Raw genomic sequence first — 21,178 nt, 5'->3', positions numbered from 1 at the left:
ACCACGTTCTATTCGTGGTGGAAGGAGGAGAGATTAGTAGATATATTCACAATCTACTACTTTTTGTCATAGATTACTCATTAGACTTGTAGACTTGTGAATTTGAATTTTGAACCTTTTTGGCTTGGCGGTGACCAAGTGACATATTTTGTAAACATTATTATTTGAATTTTGGACATGACAAATGTTGACAGTTGCTCACTTGCTAGATAAATCATAATATGCTCTATGTTTTATGTTTTATAATATGCTTAAATGTTTTATGTTTTATAATATGCTTAAAAATTTGATGTATGTTTGTAATAGCTAGAATATAGATGATTGTTGTACATACTAGTAACTACAATGGAATCATGGATGCCATATCTATCTTGATTTATGCAAAAATATGCATGTTTTCATGTCTTCTACAATTAATTTGGTATTTGGGATGTTTGTTTTGAGTATAAATGCAAAAAAATATAAAAATATATATATATATAGCAGACGCTTCCGCGGACGCTTCGCTTCCTAGATTTTTGGAAAATGACGCTTCCGCGCTCCCGCTTCCGCTTCCGCGCTTCCGCTTCGCTCCCGCTTCGTGCAACATTGATCCTAAGTCTAAACTTAGGAATTAAAAATATTAATGGGTATTAATCTAATTGTGGGTGTAACTTCTAGAAGAAGACAAGGATCAAGCTAAAATGATCTTAGCCATTGATTAGCTTTTAACCTGGGTCATTGAATGTCAACGAGAATATTATTTAAGAGAGCTTGAGGGTCATTTGGAGAACACACCGAGAGATCAAGAAATCAAATTTCTGAAGTGAGAAGTTCTCAAGAGGAAATTTTGATCGAGGAGATTTCTTGCAGAGAAGGGCAGTGAGTATCCGGAAGAAGGAAGTTTTCCTGGGCCGAAGAGTACAAGACAGAGAGAGGGTAGAACGATGTCCAAAGAGAGGCAGGCATTGGCCCACACAGAGCTGACGCAATGGCAGCGAAGGCCTTAGAGGGAAATCAAATTCCTGCTAAGGAGATCGAATTTCAGTTATCAGAAGCCGAGGTGTGAGACCAGGAGGCAATTATTCGGATTTTCCAGGCAGCAAAGGATCCAAAGAAGGAGCAGTGTGATACCCAGCAAGGGTGACGCAGGAACTGCATGGGTGTGACACAGGAATTGCGTGGGTTTGAAGTAGTTCTGCGTAGAGGCTACATAGAGGCCACAGAGAGGCTCCAGTTCAGCGTGATCAGTCTCAGATTTTCCCAGTAACAGGGTGAGATCATTTCACCATTCATTTTGTCTAGTTTCTCTTTGTATTAGATTGTTAGTCGAGCATCCAAGAATTGTACTCAGATTTTCTCCTGCATAATAATAAAACCTTCAAATCTGTTGCATCGGTCTTCCCGCATTGGGTTTTTCTGGGGACGATTGTCAAAAAATAACGGTGTCATTGTGTTGTATTTTCCTTCTTGCTCAATCTCTTGTTTCCACATATAAAAAAATTAAGTGAAGGCTGCAATGTATGTATTACGATATTTGTCATAGAAAACTGCAAGTAATTTGTTTAAAGGAATTTAACAAATAGGGGTTAATATCATCAGTTGCTGCAGTAGGGCTTCTAGTTGAGGAATTTTCACACCAACCTCGATGAGCGATAAGCTAACTCATCAGTAAGGGGTAAATAAATGCTAAATAATTAAAAGCAAGTGTGGGCTCCTAAGTTATGCTCCCAGTCAAATAATTATCAAAAAGAAGTAAAACGCGCACCAAATGTGTGGAAAAAGTAGGTCGAGGAAAGGGGTAACTCATGCCTCCGCAATTGCTCCCTCCTTACATCTATACACTTTAGATGATGGACATCCATCAGTTGGTCCCACGACCATGGCACCTTACCTTGAAGTCCTTCCCCTCTATTGCCACCATTATCAAAAGCACTTATGGATTGAAGGGTTGACCTAGGACATGTCATCTACCCATAGGGGCTGAAAACACCTGATAGTGTTGACCATCTAGCCATCCCTAACACAAGTGGGGAACACTTTTACATGACTCAGTCTAGTTAGATATTTGGTGATCTCAATTTGAAGTGTTAATATTCCCTTAACAATTAATTATGGTCTACTATGATGCATATATGGTCACTATCCCTAATGATTAGTGGCCTTCCCTTGACCTTGAGATGGTTTTTCTAAGTGGTTCTTCACACAACAGCAGAGGCCTTAGAGGGAACATTACATCACTCTACTATATAGCTTTCCCAAGGCATTTCGCATATTCCAAAGAATAGTGATGACATTGCAAATGCAATGTTGCCCCTCCAAAGAAAAGTGTTGGGATATTTCATGAGCCAACTAATGATTGACACCTCAGAGTACCCCTATATGCTGAAATGTTGAGCTCCTCTTGCCTGGTGTTAGATTTACTTGACGTCATAAACTGTAGACCCAAGACACCCCCAAGTTGGCCTCGTTAGTGTTTGATGGTGGTGTTGCTTGATTCAAAGTCATGACGATGATGTTCATCCCCAGGGTGACAAGGGAGGGCTTGTACTTGCACTTGGAGCCCCAACTCTGGAGAGAGATGATGCCATGTCACCTTTATTTTCCCTTTTTTCTGATTTCTTGGTAACTAGAGTTAGGGTTTGGTTAAAACTGCATTTTACAACTAAATTTCACCTATATTTTATCGTCCTTTAGGTAGGTATTCATTCCATGAATGTTTAAAAAGAAAAATCTCACTTATTGCATGTTTTATCACAAATTTTAGGGCTGACATCTAGGTTATTTTTGTTGTTTTGTGCATTTTCAGCCATTGAAAACTATTGGTTAACCTATCCCTTGTTTACCTCCTTGAACAGACTCAAACTTTTCTGGACCATACCATTAATAGGGGTGTAATTGCTGTTATACTGTTTTGAATGTTGTAAATATACATATCTATAAAACCCTCACTTCTAACAGCATTATTTAGTCGATCATAGCTAGTGGAAAAACTTACTTGAACATCTATAGACCATATCTCAGCCTCCAAGGCCTTGCTGGTACTTCCCTCTATCTCATCAGCTCTCTTTCACCCCCGAACCTGCCTTTATTGAAGATCCTTTAGAATGTTTTGTTGCAAGTTCCTTAGAGAGCCATTTGGCTTACATCCCTAGGCCATCTAACCTCTAAGTCTTGCCAAGGAACCCTCCCTTGTGATGATACTAGATAGTATCCTATCACAAAACAGCAGGGTAGAAGCCACTGAGATGACTGTGGTGGTGGATCCGCTTGTTGCCCTAAGATCTAAAGTGCCTACTAAGGCTTTGCACTAGGCTGCTAGATATTCAAATTTCTGTAAAAGTTTCTAACTTAGATAATTCTTTTCTAAATTTCCATTTCACCTTGCTTCGAGACAAAGTAAGGATTTTGGGTGGCAAGGCTTCCTCTTTGAGGCCAAGAATAAGCAAATGTATCTCAACAAAGATATCCAAAGATACATTCCTATCCTCCTAAACGTGGGTATCTCGACAAAGCTATTATGATAGATTAACCCTCCAATCCTAATACTGAACAGACTCAATCTGCAAACTTATCCAAACAAGCCCTATTTAAACCTAGCAAAGTCACAATAAGCTTAATTTCAAACCAACAACTAAAATGCAAGAAATTTGCTTCAGTGGAATTATTGTGACTAATTAGGGGCAAATGGTAAGTTCACAAGAACAGAGGTGGATAGCACTGCATCCATCCATAGTGACACTGAAGAAGATTAACTAGTTAAACACCTAAAATTTTTCCTTTTGTATCAGGCGAGAAGGCTATTAATTCACATCTTGCAATTACCTTGAAGAGCCTCAGAAGCAAAAATGCCAACAGTAGCCCTGATCAAACATTTGTGAAATTTTATTTTCACCAGTATGAAAGCAGTTTCCCAATATTTTGTGTATGTAGACACCATTAAGATGTTCAACACCAGGTGAATTGTTTGCACCAACCAACATGCACATATTAATTTTAAACTGTCCACGCCATTTAGATGCTAACACCAGATGAATTGTTTGCAACCAACCAATATACATATAACAAATTAAAACTGTCCTTCAAGTAAGGACTCTACTTATGTAGATACATATATATATATATATAGAGAGAGAGAGAGCGCAATTAAGCTGCAAAAAGGTTTGGTGTTCATAGCTTTACCTGATCATATGGTCTGGAGAGAGAAGAAAGCCCAATCTTACTTCCAGAAGCAGAAAGCATATCATGACCCCAAATAGAAAAGCTAGAAACTTCATCCGAATGTCCCCTAAAGACCTGCAATTGGGTAGGTCGGCTTCTGCAGAATGAAAACAGTTAAAACTGAATACATTGCACAAAGCACTTAATGTAATAGGTAGATAACCTGTATTCTATCTTATCCTAGTTGATACAAACAATGACAGTCTGTATTAGATGTACGATATTGCAAGTTTCTGTGTATCTAAGCATTTTACATCATATTTCTCTGATATAGCCAGTAATGAATGTACTTGAAAATCGTCATTAAATTGAATTTCGACCTCAACAAAGTTTAATTACAATTTCAAATCCTAATAGTACATGGAAACAAAAAATAAGGGCCTTTAAAATGATGTCTTGTGCAAGAAATATGAAACGACATGCAACAACCTCGAAAATTAACAAATATCTCATGAAGAGCATTCTGTATCACAAGACAATCTCTTCACTATACCTTCTCAAGTCCCAAAGACGCAAAGTTCTGTCAAGAGAGCTTGAAATTAACAAATGTTCATCCAATGCAGCCAGCTGCATCAGTTAAGAAAATTGAAGTATCAGTACTGATGGTGGATAAAGAAACAAAATATTTATAATGGAGACCTAGAAAAATTGGTCAAGATATAATTGTTTCACTGAAAGACATCCCTGCATCAGTGCATACCTTGGTGACGAAACCATCATGAGCCCGCCAATGTGCAATAATGGTCCCACTCTTTAGATCAAGCAATCTACAATGCCCTGAACTGAAACCAGCAGCTATCCAAGTAGAGCTGGATAATCCTTTCTTGCCTTCAAGTTTATCTCGATGCCCAGAACAGCAAATAGCAGAAATTAAAGAAGAAAATGAAGACTCCAAAGGCTCACATCGCCATAGATGAAGTTGGCGACCAGCATTAATATCAATAAACCTGCAAAATAAAGAAACATTTAGTATCATAGTGAATGGCTTCCAAACCCTGTCATTTTGACTCGATAAAATATACTGCTGACACATGTAAGTTAAAAAACATCAGATTGTGACATATAGCTATATGTACGATGATTACAAAAATTAAAAGAAGCTTTAATTACATTCTTATCTGGCATAAATGCTCAACAAAAATTAGGCATTCTTCATTTCCAATTTTTTAAGACAACTGGAAACTAATTGTTACCGTAAAATGAATTAATAGATGTCATGCCTAATTAAACAAGAATTACACAACCTCCATGAGGTGTATTAAGTGTGGAGAAACAAACTGAAAGTGCTACAGCCCAGTACACCATACAAGACAACTCACATTAACAAATACATAATACTAGCATCTTTAATATTCTTGAAACAGCCTTAACAAAGAGAAAAATATATATATACTTGTATAAGAAAAACAGAAAATAACTGTTAAGAGGAAAATATAATACAAAGGAGGACTAACCTACAGTAAAAGTTAGGCTATCATTAGACAACCATAAAACGCCAGCCTGAATTTATTTAGTGCAGTCTCTTCCTAACATCTCTTATGTATATAAATCATCTCCATTCATAACATATATCTGAATTATTGAATTTAGGATGTTAATGTATTTATTAAAAGGTGTTTTATATGAAGACATAACTTTTTATGAAGGGTCACCACGAGACCTATAAATGCCAAGGCCACTCATCATCGTAATCATCTCATTGTCCATGTTTTGTACATTTATATATTATTAATTCTTATCCAATATAGGGAAGTCAAATATAATTGATCCTTTACACTTCATTTGGTACTAGAGACGCTTCATTTGGCACTAGAACCTTGTTTTATGATCAAAGGAACACCATTTTTGTGAATATATCATTGATATCCTCGCTGATGAATTGACAAATGAACTCATTAATTGTAACAAGGAGATGATAAATAGGTTATTTTAAGAGTACAAATATGAAGAATACGATGAAACTGAACCTGCTCCACAAACTAATGAAAAGCAAATCAAACCGCATAGATCACAGTGATGATCAACATGAAATGAATTTTCAATATTCTTCCATAGCAAGATTTAATATCTACATGGGAATCCCTGCTCTTGGAGTTGTTGTGCTGCCATAACCGTAATAGTGATACTGACTTGGCACAAGCACAAACCCCAATATTAATGTTGGAACCAGGGAAAGATCAATATGGCAATGGTAGCACAACAACCACAAGAGAAAGGAGTCCGATGTGGATATGGATATAATAATAGATACGCACATGCATATGAATATGGTTATGGATTTGATGGATACCTATGAATATGGTTATGAATTTGATGGATACCGACAAGTTTTCAAATATGAACATGAGGAATATAAATATGGCTATCAATATCCATACCCACATGGACATGAATATGGATACCCTCTGTTGGAAATACAGAGGGGAATGAATCAGTATTTCCCTTATTTTTCACAATTGGTTAGTTTATCTTTTTAAACATTTAGAGAATTAAAATATGCATAAGAAACATCATCACATCAATGAATCAGTACACAGAATATGTCTCAACCAAATGTTGTGTTATGTATGATGTACATACAAATTTACCAGATAAATCTAGAAGGAAGTACAAGACTCCCCAAGGGTTTTACCAGCAAGTTGGAAGGAAGCAAATGCTCCCTGAATGGTTTGGGCTCCTGTACCAGGGATAATGGTCCAACTACAATCAAGCTGCAACTTTTGTTGCTACAACTCACTGCCACTGCTATCCACTGCTACTGCTGTTGTCCACCACTACTGTTGCTACCACTGCTACCATCCACCACTACTGCTACTACCATCACTACAGTCATTCACTACTGCTGCTGCTATCATTACTGCTGCCATTCACCACTGTTGCTGCTACCATCACTGCTGCCATCCACCACTGTTGCTGCTACCATCACTGTTCCCATCCACCATTGTTGCTGCTACTGCTCATCACTGTCACAATCATCCTTGCCATCATCATCAAGCCATACACCGTTGTTATATCATGCAAAATCCACTCAAGGGCACAAGGTCATGGTTGTCATCAAGAGAAGGTTATTGTGCCATATGTTTCACTGTCATCATATTTACTACCATAACATGCTCAACAGTACATATCACTGTCACACTACCTGGCTAGTCAATCATAGATATGGGTGTGCATATTATTGTCACACATCTAGCCTCGTAGCCAATGTTACAATCAAAGGCACAACTCTATCAAGAATACTTTGCCAATCAGCACTAAGGTTAACCTTACTCTTCAACTACCTGCAACAACAATATATGATGACAGCCTCATCACTCAGATTTCACTGTCATACTATTCCCACATCACTGTCAAGCATGTATTAGTGTCAACATAACAAGGTTACTGTTTCACTGTCCAAGGTTATTGTTTCACTGTCATCAAAAACATTGTTTCACTGTCAACACTATCATAATCCATATGTCTGTCACAAGATCATTGTTCAGCTGCCCTTAAACAACTTTCCTCTGTTCCAATGAATAACAATCAATCTGCAAACACTCACACTACATCCTCTGCATCAAATCCCTCTCAACACTAACAGTAATACAAACCTCCTGCAACATACCAACATCTCTGTCGTTTCTGCTTGAAGACTTCATTCGCCCAATGATGTCATACTGTTGCACTTGTTTACTCACCAACTAGTTTGCTTGACTGCTCACTTATAATCCTAATTCTGGCAATCAACACTCAAAGTACAATTCTGCTGACCCTTCTGCAATAGCTTGACTAGGATCACCTCAATCTTACACATGAGCCCTCAAAAGCCATACGCCTGAATTATACATGACATCAAACAATGCTACTGTCGTACATAACCAAAATAGCACTCCAGGTTGGTGAATTTTCATGTATATACATATTGTTGTCTTCATTCATGATAGTTCAGAGACAATAACACCATCGTTGCCTTCTATTTGTAGTGCAGTCTGTATTCTTAGAAGCAAAAAACCATCAGCATACACAGAAACGATGCAACAGTGCATCCAAACAGTGCTTTAATCACAATACTATGCTCTCATATTGAGATCTTTGCAAACCCTAGTCATAATAGATCACTGATCTGGTAAACATTAGTTACAATTACTGCACATATGATACTATCAATTTGCACTCTTTGTGTTTTGTCCATATTCTAGTACATAATGATAAGACAACCATAGGACATCAAACAGTTTATAGTGGCAAATCAGGTCTTCACTTTCAATCGCAACATAGTATTTGTTTCAGTGTTGATAATATCGCCGAAATATCGGCGATATTCGGAAATATCACGATATTTTCGGCGAGCCGAAATATTGCCGACAAAATATAGCGATATTTTCGGCGATATTTTATATCGCGATATTTCCGAAAATATCGCGCAACGATCGAAAATATCGCCTGGTGACTGTAAAAAATTTCCGCATGGCCTATAAAAATCCGATTTTGGTTTTTTTTCATATCATTTTCATTTTTGATTGCTGGAGAAGTAAGGGGAGAGCTATGTGGTTGCTGCCAAGGAGGGTTTGAGCGTTCTAGGCCCTAGTATTGATATGCTATTCATAATAATGTTAAATTCTTAAAGTAAAAGTGACATTCTCCTTAATCTTCATTTTCATCCTTTTACTTAAATTTTTAACATTACCATGAAATGACTCGGGATGTTTGAGAGTGGTTCCGGCCTCATTGGATTTCATATGGAGAAAGTAGAATTTTAGATTTCATTCAAAATGCAGCAGACTTATCAGTTTTTTAGCATTTCAGGATTGGGAGATTGTAATGTTTCCAGGTGACACCACCTGCCCAGGCTACCCCTGCCACCAGTAGAGGACGTGGTCTACCTCCTATAGCTCCTACTTCTAGTTCTTCAGCTTCTAGAGCATAGCAAACTCCACTGCCAACTCCACCAGCACCAGCATCTACATCTAGAGGGAAAGGGAAAGCTGTGGCATTTTCTCGCAAGAGGGGCAGACGAAATCAATAGGATTAGACTTTAGTTATTTTCTTATGTGCTTGTAAGTTGTACATGAACAATGAACATTGAATATTCATGAATCAAGACCAAGCATATCACATTCTAATTTCTAAATAGTAAATTTTGATTCTATTTATTTTTTTAAAGTGAACTATGAACTTTGAGAAGTACTTATATTTTAATTTGATTAGATAAGCTGCAACCTGCAATTTAATATGGATAAAAAACTATATTTCAGTATATATATATATATATATATAAAACGTGTCCCCCGTGTCTTGTTTCCAGGTCGTTGCGTTTCATATTGAATACTCGTATTTACGTGTCCTCCGTGTCTCGTGTCCTCGTGTCATGTGACTTAGCTTAGACAATATTGATGTATTGTCTCCGCGGAGGGTGGAGTCTAAGGAGCCCCTCTTGGAGGAGTCACCTTCATGGTTAGAGCCAGTGACAGATGATCCATTAGAGCAGGGGCAGCAAGAGGAGGACTCGAAGTCAGAGGAGCAACATCACTCAGAGGAGGAGCAGGAGGAGGAGGAGGACACTGCGGGAGCATCAGCATCAACACCATTTGCTATAGATATAGGAGAGCATAGCCCCATACCTAGCACTCATTATTTGACATTAGGTGCAAAGGCAGGGTCAAGGCCTCCTACTACTAGGGGCAGGCCTGGCAAACAGCCCATCATGTTTTCCCCTAAAAGGGGGAGAGGGCAGTGATTTCAGATAAATAGCTGCTATTTTTATTTGTTATGCTACATATAACTCATGATGATGAGATACTTTTATATATGTGATGTTATTTTGTATTGGTTCTCCACATTTGAGTCCTTGAATGGACAATTATCAGGGATCAGCAGGATTTGGTATCGCCTTTGATGTATCATTTCTGTTTGACATCATATATATCAGTGTTTTCTTCATATTTATGTGCCAATGTGTTTATTTCATGTTGTTATTGCTTTATATGTTTAAAAATCTGAAAAAATGAATATATTATGCATTTTTTATGCTTGCCGATATTTGCCGATATTTTGCCAATATTTTCGCCAATATTGCCGATAAGATATTTTCTGGACCCTCGCCGATATTTTCCCGATACCGATATTATCAACACTGATTTGTTTCGTCTCTGTCTCAAATCCACTACAGGCAAAACATTATAACAGCAGAATCGCACATGATTTCACTTAGAATTGATTACAGGCTTGTTTTAGCTACAGGTATTTAATTGGAGTCTCATAATGTAATCCTTTATGACGTGTTGTCTTACATGCTTCTTCAAGCCACCTGCAATAACCTTGTTGACAAAATGAAAAAAAATAACCCAATGCAGAAATAAGATCTCCAAGAGTATAGATTGAGATCAAGTTTTGCTGAGATGTGTGGTTAGTTCTGAACATGTTACTGGTCTTCACAAGGTGGATGAATTGTTCAGAAATTATTACAGTGAGCAATATTTGCAGGAGTTTCAACATTCAGAACAAAATAACCAACAACGACTTCCTTTGATCTGCACCTCAACCAAATTAATAGAAGCAACAAGGTAAGCGTAAACTTCCTGCAAGTTTCTAAATTTAGTCACCAGTCCAGATCATAGTTGCAGGAATCGCCCCCCCCCCCCGGATCCTAAGCCGGAATCACGTCCCGTACGGAAGCGTTCCGGAACCTCCAGGCGAAGCACGATTCCGGTTTTCATGAAGCGCGATTCCTAATTTTTAAAACGATTCCTGGAATTTGGGTAAGAAATATTCCCATATTCTGAACTAGGTAAGAAATAGTCTAAATTTAATCTAGTTTGCGTAGTTGCCAGGTAGATAGGCTGCTACCTCATTAAGATGTAATGCGGTTCCGCTCATATTTACACGCAGTCTCATACACAATTTCTTTTCTGAAAGTTCAGGACATTATGATCGTTCTAACAGCTTTCATGGTAATTCGAAACCTTTTACCCAAGGGTATTGAACGTTTTCCTTCATTATGAAAATTAAAAAAAAAAAGTTCCAATGACTAAAGAAAGATCATTGCACAACTTCCTTGAAACTCAATTTATAATCACAGGTCAAATTTTGACATATATACATTCCGGTTTGCATCTACTGAGTCATTTCAATACTCATGTTCAGGTAAAAGATTATTGAATTTTCTAGTTTTAATATATTTATTTTCCTTGTCTTTTTATTGATAATATTTGTATTAATTGTAAAATTTATGTCTTGATCATAATTATATATTGAAAATTACGTTACGATTTTCTTTTGTCTTCAGTGTTATCTACTAATTCCTATCCTCATAAAAAGAGTACAATGAATAGTAAAACATATACAGGGTTTTGGAAGTGAATATTTTCCAATAGAGCTCTAAGATTAAACAAAATTTGTGTATTATGTATAACCTACTTCTCCATATAATCTTTGATTATAACATATTTCAGTAGATCCACTGATGATTCAAGTCAGATGATTGTTGTACATAGATGATTGTTGTACATAAGATGTATGTTTGTAATAGCTAGAATATAGATGATTGTTGTACATACTAGTAACTACAATGGAATCATGGATGCCATATCTATCTTGATTTATGCAAAAATATGCATGTTTTCATGTCTTCTACAATTAATTTGGTATTTGGGATGTTTGTTTTGAGTATAAATGCAAAAAAATATAAAAATATATATATATATAGCAGACGCTTCCGCGGACGCTTCGCTTCCTAGATTTTTGGAAAATGACGCTTCCGCGCTCCCGCTTCCGCTTCCGCGCTTCCGCTTCGCTCCCGCTTCGTGCAACATTGGTCCAGATCACAAAAAAAACAAGTCTGAAACATTCTTCAGCAATCACAAAAGGATTTACACCATATAGATCCAACTGTTTATATTTAAGCACAGAGGTTTGCCTTCGTCACGAATCAAAACAAATCAAAGAAACCCTAAATAGTAAATATGTATACCCAGAAGTCCGCATTAGCCAGCAAGATCATGTCAAGTGTTTAGCTGCTGCCCCAAAACAATTCAAAATGTGATTTTTAGCCCTTGATCCAATGCGAGTTCACTGGACCGAGATTTAGAATAGGTTCATAGTATAGGTCAAGAGATTAAGGTAACCTGCAAAAACATAAACAGAGATCTTAGTGAATCCCAAAGCAGAGAAAAAGGCATCTCAGAAACCCTTCATCCCTCCTCAAGACCGCAGGTAGAGAGTGCTATATTTCATACAGAATATTTCCACCTTTTCTTATTGCTTAAGGATACAAACGCCCTTTATTTTGATTCGTGTTGAAATATGTAACTAGGTTCGGTCTTCATAATGACATATGTAATCATGATTTTATGTAATTGATGTAAAGAAGAAAAATAAAATTATTTTGTTATGCTTGAGGCATGGGTTTCATGCTCAAGGAATTTTGTTTTATAGGTCAAACTCCCATTGAGAGCTTATAGGTCATTATCATGTATGAAAGACCCATTTGGGCATGTTACATATTGTAAAAAGAAATTTTTTGAGTCATTGTAAGAGTCAAAAGACCCTCCAAGACCTCGTCACAAGTGCTCAACAAGTCAGCCTTCTAAAAGAAGCTATAGACCTATCTAGAAGGAGATGTTGGCCTAGACATGATGACAAGTCGGCCTAATTGCATGAGTAAGAAGCCTGTAAAATGGAGGACTCAGCCTCACTTAGGAAGACATTTTTTCGTTCAAGTAAGAAAGATCAAGAAAGAAGAGCAAAAAAGGAAGATAAGAAGCCTATAAATCAGCAAAGAAAGGTGTGAAGGAAAACCAAGAAGTTTAGGACTGTTTTGGGCCTCCTATGATTCACACGTGCGAAGAAAATAAGAGCTACAATCTACTCTAAAGGAGCCAAGTTGTAGTGCTATCCAAGGATTAAGTTTGATGCCAAGAAGGATTGTTTCAAGGACCGAGTTCATTTGAAAGGAGAAAGTCAAGCGAGGGCAAGAGAAAGAAGGTCTCACCAATCTCATCATACATGAGTGGCCTAGGGTTTCTGTGGCTAGGGTCGAAAGTTGCAAAGTTTCAGGTAGGCCGAAGTTGCAGTGAGAGAGGTTGAAAGTTGCAGTCAAGGTGTTGCTAGGTCGAAGTTAAAATCAAAGAAGTTGCTAAGTTTGACTTGATAAAAGAGGCAAGGGTTGACTTGGTTTTGGAGGAGTCTTGGTCAAGGGTTTAGGTCTTGGAGTTCTTCAATTGAAGATTCTATAAGAAGAAGAATTTTGTGGGTTTTCCTCTCAAGATTGGAGAGGTTTTGGTACTGGTTGATCGCCCATATCTTGTGTCCTTTGTCTCATTGTTCATTATGTTTTGGTAGTTGTTTGATGAAGAGAACACAATAATAATCAAGCTAAAGAAGAACCTAATCAAGAAAAAAAATAAAAAGTATTCACAAGCAGTTATCGTTGTAAGATAAATCTCCTACATCTCGTTGCCCTAGATTTCTTAACAAGCCGACTAGGTATATGGAGGGAAATGAATTCATTTGAGTTTTGAATACAAGTGTATTTGGAGCCAAAATCCAACCGACTTTAGGACCATTTGAATTTTAACCTTTTTCTCCCTCAAGATAATTTCAATTTATCGTCAACAATAATAAAATATCCTCCACATGAGATGTGCCATAGCTGACCAATACTAGATTTCCACATCATCCAAACTTAGGGGCTTTGGACCAATGGCTAGGATCACTATCTTTGAACGAACATATCTCTCAAATCGTGAAGGCCCACAAGATGCTCCATATATCAACAGAATCAGCATGATGAGGAGAATCCAATGGCAAGGATCTCTAAGGCAAATTTAGTGACCTACTTCTTCAAAAACCTCCAACAGCAGCGAGTTGTGCTCATCATCAAGGAAACCAAACCCTAGAGCTAGGGTGTCATCAAGTCGCATCATCAAGCTGCATCGTCATCACTTGTATCATTTTGTGGGCATCATTACATCCATGATAGCCAACATATCAATGATGACATCCCGCACCATCTGCACCTGCTTTGACATCAATGACAACATCCTGCACCAGCTGCACCCACTTTGACATCAATGACAACTTACTCAACACCCCCATACACTTTACCATCCATATGTTGTAATGTGGTTGTGAATATAAATGGATCTGAATGGTATCATCCAAATAGAAATATGCTTCCTTATTATTATTATGATAATAACAATTGTTATCATCAAAATAACCAGGATCATAATAATAATAATTATGACCCTAGTGCTTATCAATTCCAGTCAAAATGGAGTGTGAAGGATATACCAATAGTGCCAAAGAGAAGATACAACATAATACATGACTACATGCCTAAAGTAAGGTCTCTACGACTTGAGATGATGTTTCGAACATGTATTGTACAGGTTAACCATGACTTCTATTCAAAAGGAGATAGGGTAACAATTGTTATCATCAAAATAACCAGGATCATAATAATAATAATTATGACCCTAGTGCTTATCAATTCCAATCAAAATGGAGTGTGAAGGATATACCAATAGTGCCAAAGAGAAGATACAACATAATACATGACTACATGCCTAAAGTAAGGTCTCTATGACTTGAGATGATGTTTCGAACATGTATTGTATAGGTTAACCATGACTTCTGTTCAAAAGGAGATAGGGTGTGTAAGTTTTGGGCTAGATTTATCTTGCAGCCTATCGTAAATTCACCATTCATGAAAAAGAAACCAAGTGAATTTCTTAGCTATAGAAGCCATACTTGGACAAATACTGATAGCATTCATTGTAGAATGCTTCCCTCTGTTTTCAACAATACATGTGGGTTTGAAAATGATGTGGGTTATGCTCTAGATGTTCCAGTGCACTTTGAATATCAGAATAGTAAGTATATCAATCACAAAGGCATATTTCTCAAAGAGTTCATGAAGAGAAAATTACCACCACATAATCATGACCAACAACAACAAAGAGGAGAAGGTGGTGGCAGCAAGAAGCTACCACAGTAGGAGTAACGACACACAAGGAGAGACTAACTTCTACAAGTGAGAATCTTCAAAGTGGGTCTTTCAGAAATTAACCATAGCCATACTTATTTTACCATCACATCATGCTCTTTGAACAAAATAATAAATCATGGAAAACTACGAAGTTCTCAAGCAGCCTCTCAATTATTATAAAGTCATTAAGGAAGATATAACTTGTAGTCTCTTAAGGGATATAAGAGATACAGTGTCAAGTAGACATAATTAAGAAAAGGTTATTATATTAAGTTATAGAAGTAATAAAGAATATATTCAAAAAGGGGTATCATTGTCCAAAACTAGTATATTCACAGAAAATGAAAATACTTTGCAGATCATGAACTCAATCAAGGATTTATTAGCAACAAAATGTCAAGAACGTCATTAAGGAAAGCCTGATGGTCAGAACCTAGGCTACCTGACACGTCCTTACCCCCCCCATTTGTCACATAGTCCACATGTCAAACACCACATGTGCATGACACATGTCAAACATGAGCTTGACTCATGTCCTATTAACAGGGCACAAGTTTGGTTTGTGTTGGATATGAGACCTCCTCATGTCCTAAAATTCAGACACATGTCCAATGTTATGTTGCATGAAACTTCTAGGACCCCGGTGTTTCGGACGTACCCGTACTCGATGTTGAGAAATCTAAGGCATTAGTATTAGATGATTTCTCTTCTTTGGTGACTGCTTGTGAATGCTTTTTACATGATTAGATTAGGATCTTCTTTACATTAGATTCTTAGTGTTCTTCATCAAACGGTAACCAATGCAAGAACATAAATAGACAAGAGACACAGTATGTAGGTTATGAGCCGGGCCAAAACCTCTCACTCTTTGAGAGGAAAACCCGCACAAATTCTTCTTAGAGATTCCAATTGACGAATGCCAAGACCAAGACCCTTAACCTATAAGCCACTCCACAATCAAGACATGAGTCCTCTTTTGCTTCTGTCTTCTAGATTCTTCTTCCAGTGCTAAGGCTACATCACTAGAGACCTTCATCGAGATCGTACTAAGAGAGCTCTGAAATCCATCACTGTAAGATCATTAAGGACTTCATCACCGTATTGTAACCATGTTCGAATTGCAGCATCATTGAGACTGTGACTTGAGTGAGGATGGCACTGGATCCTTCTTCCTGTGGCAGCACCGAGGATTCTTGTCTAAAGAGAACTTGATCTGAAACATAGTTTTCTTACGGACAGTTGACTCTCCTCAATACCGAGACAGTGTCATTGTATTTCCCTTGTCTTCTACACTAGGCCACTGTCCTTGTCTTCTGAAATCACAATGAGAGGCCACCGAATTCTACACGTAGTTTCTCCTTCTTATTTGTTGTTGCTGTGATCTCTAGATAAGAGGGATCTGAATTCCCTTACAAAACTGTAGTATGCATCCTTGTAGCCATCACCGAAACAAAGGTAACCCGAGTCTCTTTTCCCTCTTCCAAAATACAGAGATGTGAAGTTTGTTTTTTGTCTTTATGCAAGGAGCCTAGCCTCCTTTATATAGTGATTCGACCATATATTAAGCCGACTTGATCATCCAAATAGGTGTGACATTTGGGTGAGCCGACATAAGTTATTTTCTTCATATTGCAGGCCGACATCAAGTCAAGAGGATTGTGCTTGTCTTTTGGAGGGCTTTCTAGACACTAGATTGACTCATATACATTTTACATACGCTCAAGAAGAGCTCTTCATACATGACATTAATTCTTTGACCTTAATGACAAATCCTAAGGCTCTCAATGGGAGCCATCTAAAATAAAATCACTTGCTCATGAAACCCATGAAGCAAGGCTTACAAAAATAATTTTATTACATCATTTACAAAAGTCACAATTACATGTCATTATGAAGACTGAACCTAGTTACACTTTTCAACACCCGAAACTCCGAAACTCGGCTAAAACTTGACCAAAACTCAACCATTATGTAATCATCTACGAGAGTTAATATAGACTTGGTTTTCCTTCTAAATTGTCATTTATGGGTCTTATTCCCTTTTTTCTTGCAAGGTAATGTGTTATTCACTTATTCATAAATTTCCTTTTACATATATAAACATATATGGCGTTTCGGCTGACATTTCCATTTTTGGGAGGTAACATTTCTAAACATACCCATTTTGGAAACTCCGAAACGTTTCGGCATTTCGTGCAACTTAGGTCCAATGAAAAAGCAGCCCACAACTTCCTAAATCGATTTTTTGCCTCATTCTCATGCAATTCAGTCACAAGTTTCAAGCTCTCTAAATTTTTAAATTGTAGCTAAGGAAAATTAAGCAGTGTTAGAAGGGACTTCAAGTGTTGGGAAGAGTATTTGTCCAGGCCCAACTAATGTTATCTTGCTAATGGTAATATTAAATTTTCATCCTTTTACTTAAATTTTTAACATTACAATTAATTATTTCAAGATGTTTGGGAGTGGTTTCAACCAGTGTTGAAAATATCGATATCGGCAAAATATCGGCGAGGGTCCAAAAAATATCTTATCGGCAATATCGGCGAAAATATCGGCAAAATATCGGCAAATATCGGCAAGCATAAAAAATAATTTTTTCAAATTTTTAAATGTAGCCGATATTTTGCCGATATTTTCAAAATATCGCGATATTTTGCCGATATTTTCCGATATTTGCCGATATTTTGAAAATATCGCGATATTTTCAAAACAGAAAATATCGCGATATTTTCTCGGCGATATATCGTTTTGCCGAAAATATCGCTATATTTCCGAATATCGCCGATATTATCAACAGTGGTTTCAACCTCATTGGATTTCATATGGATAAAGTAGAATTTTAGATCCCACTCAAAATCTAATGAAATTAACAGTTTTCAGAATTTTAGGATTTGGGGAATTGCAACATTCCCATTTGATTATGTCATGTTTGAGGGTGTGGAACTAACATTTAATCAAGAGCACCAAGCCCTCTATATACCTTGATGTTGGTGGCAACGATTGTTGAACTCCTCTACCATGACCCTGGTTAAAATGTACTATCATCCAAACAAAATCTCAATTTGACATGTTAATCTTTTTCTATCTTATTTTAATACTTAGAGAGCAATATTTATGATGAGGAAGCCAATATAAACAATGATTTTGATGATATGTAGTACAAGTTATTTGTCGTAAGTTCGTAACATGATTTTTTTGGACTCTAGAGGCCATTTAGAGCCTCTTTGTTGATGTATTTTTGGTTCAAAAATGGATTTCACTCTGTCTTATTCTAGTTATATGCACTAGTTGTATGATTGATTTTGTATCAATATCATTCAAACTTGTAAATGTTTTAGTTTCTAAATTCTACAGATATCTGAATTGTGGTATATATTTCATTTTTGTGTGTGTGATAATAAACTAATTTGTTATATATATATATATATATATATATATATATATATATATATATATTTATTTATTTATTTATTTTCCGGGTCATCGTGTCTCATGTCGGACACTCAGATTTCCATGTCCCATGTCATCATGTCAGGGAACTTAGGTCATAACAGATGACAACTCTCCAAGCACAAAGCATCTTAAAGAAGGCAACAATGTTATTTATATAAAATATCATCATTCATAAAATATATCTAAATTATAGAACTTAGGCTATTCATGTCTCATGGGTTTCAACAGCAGTAATTGAGGAAAGTTTTGTGGGGTTTATTCTTCATCCGAGAAGACTTCCATCTTCTAAGATTCAGAGGGAGTTTTGTTGGCCTGTTTATTATCTGCAAAGAAGGTCGTGTTATTTCCCAGATGCAATGCGAATTGCCAGATTAGCCAGTGTGAGTTGCCAAAATAAGTTTCCAAAGGTTGTGCAAGTTTTTCCAAAGGCAGTGCGAGCTTGCCAGGAGGCTATGCGAGTTAGCCAAAAAGAAGTGTGAATTCTTGGGGAGGCAGTGTAAACTGCCAGAGAGGCAGTGTGATTTGCAGAAGGGAAGCCATGAGGTTTTCCTAGTCTAATTTGATTAGTAGTGGTGAAGATAAATTTGCCAAAGTTTTGCTAGAACAGTTTATGTAATTTCTTAATAGAAAATTTGTTGAAGATAATAATAAAACCCTCACATTGAAGATTGGTTTTCCTCACATTGGAATTTTCCAAGGATATTTGTCCATAGATATTTGTTTCATTTGTGTGATTGGTTTCTCATGTATTCCATTGCATTTTTATTTCGTGAATGGTGTTGTTTATGTTTTTATTTATTACTTTTCGCTGAAGATTTAAATTTTTGTGTATAAGTAATAGGAATAATAAATTGGGTTAATAGCATCTTCTAGGTGGCAGAAATTCCACAAACTCTACCCAGGTGAGGAAAGTTTAACTATAAAGTATTTATTAATTTTTCCTGAAACTAGCACCCAAATATTTATTAACCTATCTGGTCACGGAGCTACTAAATAAATGCATGACTAAGTTCTTAAACATTTAGCGGAAACAAAAATTACACCAATCTCAATCACAAGTGACAAACAAGTTTTGTTGAATCAATAATTCTTCATTAATAACTTTGAACGTACTTGGCCTCTCGTCCTAGGATAATGGCCCAACTGAAAAAATCATAGATACAGCATAACCTGGATTTGATCTAGCAAATAAAGCCCTAGATTTGTCCATGATCTCCTTAACTGATTTGAATCTCTAATGTCGCACTTTTGCACTTCCTCAGACCTAGCACACTAGAATGGAATTCCTTCTCTACCCATCACTGAGATGCCTTTCTCAATGTCCTGTAATGTTGTATGATGTGTCTTTCTCCTCTCTTTAGCCTTGTTTTTATAACTTTTTATTGAGCTAATTCCCTAACCCTAATCTCCAAAGTGATTAACAACTGAGATTAGACCTTGCCTCACTTGAGATCAAAGATTGAGCTTACAACATAATCACTAAATCAAACTACTTTACTTTTCCTAAGTTTCTTTAGCTTAATTACCCAACATAATTAATTATGTTACTTTTTGAAGCTAGACTTAGGCTTAAGCTACAATAGGAACTTACTTACACTTGAACAAGTGTCCAAAGAAAACTTTGGGTGAATTTTTCATATTTAGACACTTAAGGTTGTGCAGAAGTTCCTACTCAAGCTACAGACATCAACATTCCCTCTTAGCAAGGGAGGGCACATTTGCCCCCTGGAATAAGCTTTGATCCTGGAACTGCATCTGCTATCATGTTTTCTCCCTCTAAACTGGAATCCTTCCTTGCATCTGCTATCATGATTGTCACTGCTCTGCTTCTTTCCATTCCTTGCATAGGATGGCCCTTCAGCGTATATAGGTTGCTCTCTCTAATTCTAATCGCATGGCCTGATGGAAATACTGAGAAGGGGGTGAATCAGTGTTTCCCTTACTTTTGCAAAATTTGTTAATTTATTTTCAAACATTTAGAGCATTAACATAAACATAAGAATCATTACATCAATGAATAGAACACAAAAGATTTCGTCCAAACAAGCTTTGCATTATGTATGGTTACATACACATTTACCAGATTAACTGGAAGGAAGTGAAACACTCCCCAAAGGTTTCTGAAGAGTTTACAGACATAATCTAACGGGGTCTTCAGTCCCCCAAGACAATTCAACTCTTCTACTACACACTTCTACTTGTGCCTTTTGTTGCTCCTGCCACTGGACCTACTATCACTTCTACTTATGCCTTTTGTTGCTCCTGCCACTGGACCTACTATCACTTCTACTGTACCTCACTGCTCTCTCATTCTGCTGCCATACCTCCTGTCACTAACGCTGTACCTCAATCTGCCACCATACCTCTTGTTACTGATGTTGCTCCTCGCTGCCGCTACCACACCTCCAGTCACTGCTGTTGTACCTCAATCTGCTACTACACCTCGTCACTGATGTTGTTCTACCTTGTCACTGTAGTATATGTGTTTTATTATGTCATATCAATACATGCCAACTCCTTTTCTCTCCTCTCTGTTAATAGTGTGCCACCCCT

At 37.0% G+C, this 21,178-nt stretch overlaps 1 protein-coding gene across 4 annotated transcripts in view; it reads right to left on the bottom strand.

Annotated features, from left to right (window-relative positions):
• LOC149249012 (protein serine/threonine kinase) overlaps positions 1-21,178 on the bottom strand; it is a 318,878-nt gene that overhangs the window by 80,216 nt on the left and 217,484 nt on the right. For all 4 annotated transcript variants that reach the window (XM_089458604.1, XM_089458602.1, XM_089458603.1 and 1 more), the window contains 3 exons: positions 4,901-5,147; positions 4,694-4,767; positions 4,162-4,297 (listed from right to left, as the gene is read on the bottom strand). In XM_089458604.1, coding sequence (XP_089314730.1) covers positions 4,162-4,297; positions 4,694-4,767; positions 4,901-5,147 — 457 coding nt within the window. The remainder of the gene's footprint in view (positions 1-4,161; positions 4,298-4,693; positions 4,768-4,900; positions 5,148-21,178) is intronic.

Source organism: Pinus tabuliformis, chromosome 7 (genome assembly GCF_031772625.1).
Source record: "Pinus tabuliformis cultivar Carrire ecotype Pingquan chromosome 7, CPIR1, whole genome shotgun sequence".
NCBI lineage: Eukaryota > Viridiplantae > Streptophyta > Pinopsida > Pinales > Pinaceae > Pinus > Pinus tabuliformis.
The sequence above is the reverse complement of the archived record's forward strand: the minus strand, read 5'-3'. Positions and strand labels throughout refer to the sequence as shown.